This window comes from Phaseolus vulgaris, chromosome 5, assembly GCF_051622355.1.
Source record: "Phaseolus vulgaris cultivar YP4 chromosome 5, ASM5162235v1, whole genome shotgun sequence".
NCBI lineage: Eukaryota > Viridiplantae > Streptophyta > Magnoliopsida > Fabales > Fabaceae > Phaseolus > Phaseolus vulgaris.
In genome coordinates this window covers 41,677,192-41,683,952 of record NC_143502.1, presented here as the reverse complement: position 1 = coordinate 41,683,952, position 6,761 = coordinate 41,677,192, and the positions used below count along the sequence as shown (strand labels likewise).

The following is a 6,761-nucleotide window of genomic DNA, read 5'->3' as shown; positions in this document are numbered from 1 at the left end:
GTTAATATGGGAAGTTAGGCTGTGATTTTTTTTATACTGGCAGTGCATTCAATTTTGTGTGTAAGAGTTGAATGTGGTCTGAATGTATCTTTCTGAAAGTTTAAATGTTGGAGTTGTGTCTGTTTATATTACATTTTTAAGATTTTGACTGATGCAAAGTAAGATCATGTTTGCTGCAAAATTGGTTATCATGCAATACGATGTTTAAGGTAGAAACTGCTTACCAAACATGGTTTTGTATTGTTAAACATTTCGGGATTATGTTTTGATGCCTGAACAAATAATCACAACAAGTTAAAGTTAAAGTGTAATTTGTAAACATGTCTACCTCATAATACTTAAATAAGGGACAAAATAACTTTTTGAATACTCAAACTGTTCATGTTTATTTCAAACAAATTCATATTTCAATGATCCATTGGTTACTTGATAGTTAACTAGATATATAACTTGTGAATAGTTGATAGTTTTGAAACCTTTTGATACATTTTATCGGATTTAAAAAAGAATTTGAAAGCATAATTTTGTTATTAGAGTTTAAAAGTAAAGAGTAACTTGATTAATAGTTTGTTTTTGAAGAATTTCTTCAAAGTTATTTTAGGAAGATAAAAACACGAGAAAAAATTTAAATTAATTTATCTACAAATTTTAAAAAAATAGAAAAATTATACAAAAGAATTAGAGTAAATAATATATAAATTATTTTTTTTATAAAAAACTATGAAAAAGTTTGTCTAGACATGTCTAAATAGAAATATTAAAAAAAATATTTGAGTGACAGCCATGACATAAAAATAGAGTTGGCTCATACCCCATAAATGTATCAACTGAGACGAAATTCAAGAATACACATTACTGGGGAAAGTCATATGGAATTTTTTTAATCTTAATTGTTCTGTTTGATAGCATTTTTAATTTATTTGTCATGATTAATGTGTAATTTTTATCTTCCGATTATTAAAAATTACTTTTCCAATTCTTAAATTTTTATTTTATTTTCAAATATTTGAGATTTTCCTATTTGATTTGAGATATATGAAATAATTTGAAAGAATTTGTGAAATTTCAATATAATTTGGAAACATTCATAAGAAGTGAGAATAGGGATTTCAAGGAACAAAATTCGTAAGACTTTATGATTTAGATTTTAATTGGAAGATAAAATGAACAAAAATCCTGAGATTTTACGATTTAGATTTTAAGTGGAAGATAAAATAAACATTTGGAGAATATTTTACATTCACTTAATTATTAAGAAACGAATTATAAACTTAACTTAATATATTACTTATATATTAAAAATATTTTTATTTCTAATCAATATCCAACATAGTTTGAAATCAATGAAAAGTTATTCAATAACAAAAGGATATCATGTAAATATTCATTTTGTTCCCCAAATGTTTGGTTGAGACCACTTTGATCCTTGATGAATGATAGTTTCTGAATTATAGAAAGTGACAGCAAAACTATCCTTCTATGCACAGATAAATTTCCAGCCTCAATTTTTATTTTATATTGAAAATAAAAAAGAAAACATAAACAGGAGAGAAATTATGTTTTACAGATACAGGAAAATACCAGATAATCATTTATATTACACCAACTGAGATGCTTATTCAGAATCAGACAATGGTAATAGGGTGCAGAAGCCAAGCATGTGACCGTTTAGGCATACATAATACTCAACACAATCTTCATAGGAACCCAATCTGCAACTAGCACTTTGAGGGATCATATTGGCTTGCAGCATGTTCCACAACTTTGCTTTACAATAAGGGCACACTTCTGTTGGATGAAACTTGGCACTTTTCTTGACAAGCATCTTCTTCACTTTTGAAGCTGAAAATGACTTAAAAACTCCTCGGAAGAACCCTATGTCTCCCTCTTCACCTTGATCCAGATGCTCGCAAGGATCAGATACATACAAAACATCAGTTCTGCATTGTGGCAAGAGAAAGCTCCTTCCAGATGTTCTAGAAAATCGTGTCTGATAAACAAAATGACCAGGGATGTGAATGTTGGTGAACAAACCACCTTTCTTGCTTCCTGCACAGTAGATAAGCAGCTTCCCCAGGGCTCTCCAGTTCCCATCAACACTGTGACTCCCACTAGACTGCAGATCAAGCATCATTTTTGGAGCTCTTGTTCGACAAAACTCTTTCCACAGAACTCTCTTGGCAAAATCATCAAACCATTTGCATGCACATGACAGAGTAGCAATTAGCTTTGGATTCCAATTCAAATGATAAAATACTAAGAATATCACATCTTCAGTAAAATGCCCTTTAGTGCATTGACAGCTAGATGAATGTATGCATCGGTACTGCTTTGCAAGAATCATTTTCTTCACCTGGCAAAACTGGAAGGAAAATCACAAGTTTATGGCAACCCTTTGGTTTTGAATACTAACTTCATTCAGAACAATAATAATTTCAAAATTATAAATCTGAAGCATACACCAATGCCATACAAGAATAAATAATTCATCTGTTCGGGTTGATCACTAAAGTACTAAAAAAAGAAAAGAAAATATTTCTCCTTCTTCCCTTGTACAGGTATTCCAGAGTACTAGTCCATAACTCATAAAACGCCATCTTCTTCTCCTGATTCTAACCATAACTGGAGCAATATATACTACACAAAATGAGGCATTACCACAAATCATATCAAGTAACTATGCTTATAAATGCTAAACAAGGTTCATTAGGGAGTCAATTACCAACACATAAACACAATTTTCACCGTCTAACAGTGACATTGAAGCTGTAAATTGTAAAACATTTGCTCAATCCCAAAAATCTCAGATAGACAAAATTATCGGACACCCCCACAGAATGCAGGGTACCCCCCAATTCGATACTTCACAGAATCCGCAGTCAAAATGAGAAATTTACAAAAACCCTCGACTCAGGAACCGGTAAAAGAAATTGGGAGTGAATGAATTATTGATTGGGGCAAGAAATTTGAAACTTTTCTACTGACCTTAGCCTCAGCTTATTTGATCCGTCGTGACCATCAAACCCTAGAGAAATCCAACTGCTGCATGCAAATGAAAAGCTAAATTGAAGGGTTGTGGAAGAAGAAGCACGCAATTGCAACTTGAACTTGCTTTTGCTTCAATGGAGGGGCAATTTAGTCCATAAAAGCAGAGAATACTTTGAGGCTGCTTTCTGAAGACAAAAAACGTGGTAGAAGGAAGAACACTTTGGTTGGGTTTATTTTATGTGTTCGTCATATGTTCTGTTCATTAAAAGATTTTCACATGTTTTATGGATGAATTCAATCCAAGTTAAGATTTTTTTTTTTTTAATTTGGTTCAAATTATTATACTCTTAAAAAAATATTTTTAAATAATTATCATTTATTATACAATTTCTTGATAATCAATGTTTTATATAATGATACAGGAACTATACTTATAAGATTATGAGTCAATAGTGTTTTAATCTCTAGAAAGTGATCAGATTTTTTGTTCTAATTTCTAGCTTTTAGAATATTAACTTTAGTATTTTTAATTTTTAAAATATCTATAGTTGGGTAAATATTTTTGTGTGGAATCTTTATTTTTAGTTTTGAATAATTGAATTATAATGTTATCTTAATATATTTTAATTACAAAAGTAAGTAATATAATATTTGGTGGAGTTTAGCTTAAAGATGAAAGCAAAAGACATATTTCTTCCTGTACTGGTAGGCTAAAACCGAGAGGTTTAGGCCGAGAACAACATTGAATAAACAAGGGAAAAAGGTTGAAACCGAGAGGTTTAAACCGAAACCTGAAAGGATAATAAAAATCATAATAAAGCCCAATTTAAATAAGGAACTTGCACAAGGGGGTGTAAAAGTAATAAAGAGGTGTGAGAAGAAAGTCCAAAAAATACTGTTGAAGGCCCATCAACGAAACCCTATAAATAGGAGGTCAACACAAGAAAAAGGTAAGAGTGATTTTATCTGATGAACATTAAACCTTTTCTGACTTTGGCATCGGAGCGACTTGCAGGTACCCCCCACCTGTTGTGAGGAGAAGCCGAAAGGAGAAGCCGAGAGCACCAGCCGAGAGCACCAGCCGAGAGGAGAAGCCGAGAGTACCAGCCGAGAGGAGAAGCCGAGAGCACCATCAAGGATAGAAGTACCCGGCCCAAGATAGTATTCAGCCCAAGATTGAAGGATTAGTCTTGATTAACCCGTTTCAAGTGTTCTTGGTCCTTGTTGTAAGAACATTTTGGCGCCCACCGTGGGGCCGAGGGTCAGTTGAGAAGGGTTAAAGACAAGATGAGTCAAGGAGGAGAACAAGGTGGAGATCGGGAAGACAATGTTAACATGCCAATGGCAATGTTGGTCCAATTACAAAAAGAATTCGAGATGTTAAAAAAGAATAATGAAGAAGAATTGAGTATGTTAAGAGCCGAAAACGCACACATGAGGAGAAAGTTACAAGAGGAAACAGTTTTGAATTCATCTTTCGAAACTGTCCAGCCAGGGATACAAGTGAACGAGAGGATGTATAATGAAAACTCTCAAACCAGAAGAAGATGGCTTGAAAACTCTGGGGTTTGTGCAGGAACATCTTCCAGAAAACATCCGTTTTATGATGTTATAGTCGATACTCCGTTGCCTGACAATTGGAAGAACTTAACCATTGACAAATATGATGGAAGTACGGATCCAGATGAGCATATTGCAATATATACTACGCAAATCAGCTTGTATACATGGAATGATGTTGTTATGTGCAGAGTATTTCCTACAACTCTGAAAGGGGCAGCATTGAGCTGGTTTACACGCCTCCCACCTTTGAGTATAGATTGTTTTGATACGTTGATAGAAAAAGTTTGGTGCTCAATTTGCGACTAGTCGCCCCCATCATTTAACGTCAATCGCCTTAGTGAACATAAGACAAGAGAAAGGAGAGTCTTTAAGAATGTTCATGGAACGTTTTGGAAAGGTTGCTTTGGGAATCCGAAATCTTAGTCCAGAGGTCACCATGCATCATATGATAACGGCATTAAAACCGGGACCATTTGCCGATAGTCTTTGCAAGAAACCTGCGATCAATCTGGATGAACTAAGGCAACGGGCATCAAAATTTATGCAAATGGAAGAATTAAGGGAGTTTCGAAACCAAGTAAGGGTTGATGGAGGTGAGAAGAGGGTGACAGAAAGAGAACATCCGCCTGTTGCAAGAAGAGCCCGAGAAGAATTCAGAGCTCGAAAGTTCCAGCAATACACACCTCTAAATACGAACAGAGCAAGAATTTTACAGGAAGCCATGGCAGCCGAAATAATACCATCACCAAGAAAAGCGAGAACACCAGAAAGGGCAGACCGCACCAAACATTGTGAATATCATAAAAATCATGGTCATCATACAGAAGAATGTATTGGGTTGAAAGATAAAATAGAAGAGTTGATTCATGCCGGACAGTTGAAACGTTTTGTTCAAAGGGGAAATTCAAGAGTATGGTTAAGTCCAGAGAGAGATACGAGGGGGCGAGAGCTGGGTGAAAGAAGGTTTGACAGGTTGGAAAGGAGAGAAAAACAAGTGGAAAAAAGAGACGAAAGAAGGGTTGGAAGGCCAGACGAAAGAAGAGATAGAATCTATCAAAACACTCAATCAGTAAGACGAAGCAGAGAGCGAAGTTTGGGAAGACCGGTTAGGGGGTTTATAAATACGATCTCAGGAGGTTTTTCTGGGAAGGAATCCTCATCTGCACAAAAGCAACATTGGAGAAATATCAGGTCTGTTAATCATGTTTTCAAAAGAAGAACTTTACCACCAATGCTTTTCACAGACGAAGACTTCCAAGAAATTGATCCAGATCATGATGATCCTATGGTAATCACGGTTGAAATAGCCGAATATGCTGTCATGAAGACCCTGGTTGATCAAGGGAGTTCGGTCGATATCTTGTTTTGGGATACGTTCAAAAGGTTACATTTGAGAGAAGAAGACATAGTGCCTTTTCGAGAACAAATCATTGGTTTTTCAGGCGAAAGAGTTAACACAAAGGGATATGTTGATTTGGTGACAACATTTGGAAGAGGTAGCAAAGTTAGAAAAATTAAAATCCGATATCTAGTAGTGGACGCATCCACATCATACAATGTGTTGCTAGGACGATCTTCCTTAAATAAGTTAGGAGCAATCGTGTCAACACCACATTTGGCCATGAAATTCCCAACAGAAAAAGGAGAAATAGCTACAGTTTATGTCAATCAAAGAGATGCTCGAGAATGTTATGCAGCAGGTTTAAAAATGAATTTGAAGGTGGATAAAGAGGCTGAAAAAATAGTAGCCATGGTGGACTTGGATCCCAGATTGAATGAGGAAAGACTGGAACCAAAAGAAGAAACGACAGCAGTACTGTTAGGCCAGGACGACAGACAATGCACTTATGTCAGTGGAAGTATGCCTGATGAATTGCTTAGCAAACTTATCACACTGTTGCGTAGTAATAAGGATTTATTTGCCTGGCGGCCGTCTGATATCCCTGGAATTGATCCAGAGGTAATGTGTCACAAATTATCTGTTTGCCGGGAAGCAAAGCCAGTATCTCAAAAACGAAGAAAGTTAGGAGAAGAGCGACGACAGGCAGCAATTGAAGAAACTCAAAAGTTAATACAAGCCGGTTTTATCCGAGAAGCTAAGTATACCACGTGGTTGTCTAATGTGGTACTCGTCAAAAAACCAAGTGGACAATGGAGAATGTGTACAGATTACACCGATTTGAACAAAGCTTGTCCGAAAGACACATATC

The 6,761-nt window shown here is 35.4% G+C and overlaps 1 protein-coding gene across 1 annotated transcript; it reads right to left on the bottom strand.

The window, feature by feature from the left end:
• Positions 1-1,492: 1,492 nt before the first annotated feature.
• LOC137835855 (EID1-like F-box protein 2) lies at positions 1,493-3,263 on the bottom strand. Its single transcript, XM_068644584.2, has 2 exons — positions 2,986-3,263; positions 1,493-2,362 (listed from the first exon to the last, which is right to left on the bottom strand). The coding sequence occupies exon 2, from the start codon at positions 2,342-2,344 to the stop codon at positions 1,616-1,618; it is 729 nt and encodes a 242-aa protein (XP_068500685.2). The 5' UTR covers positions 2,345-2,362; positions 2,986-3,263; the 3' UTR covers positions 1,493-1,615.
• Between the last annotated feature and the right edge of the window lie 3,498 nt (positions 3,264-6,761).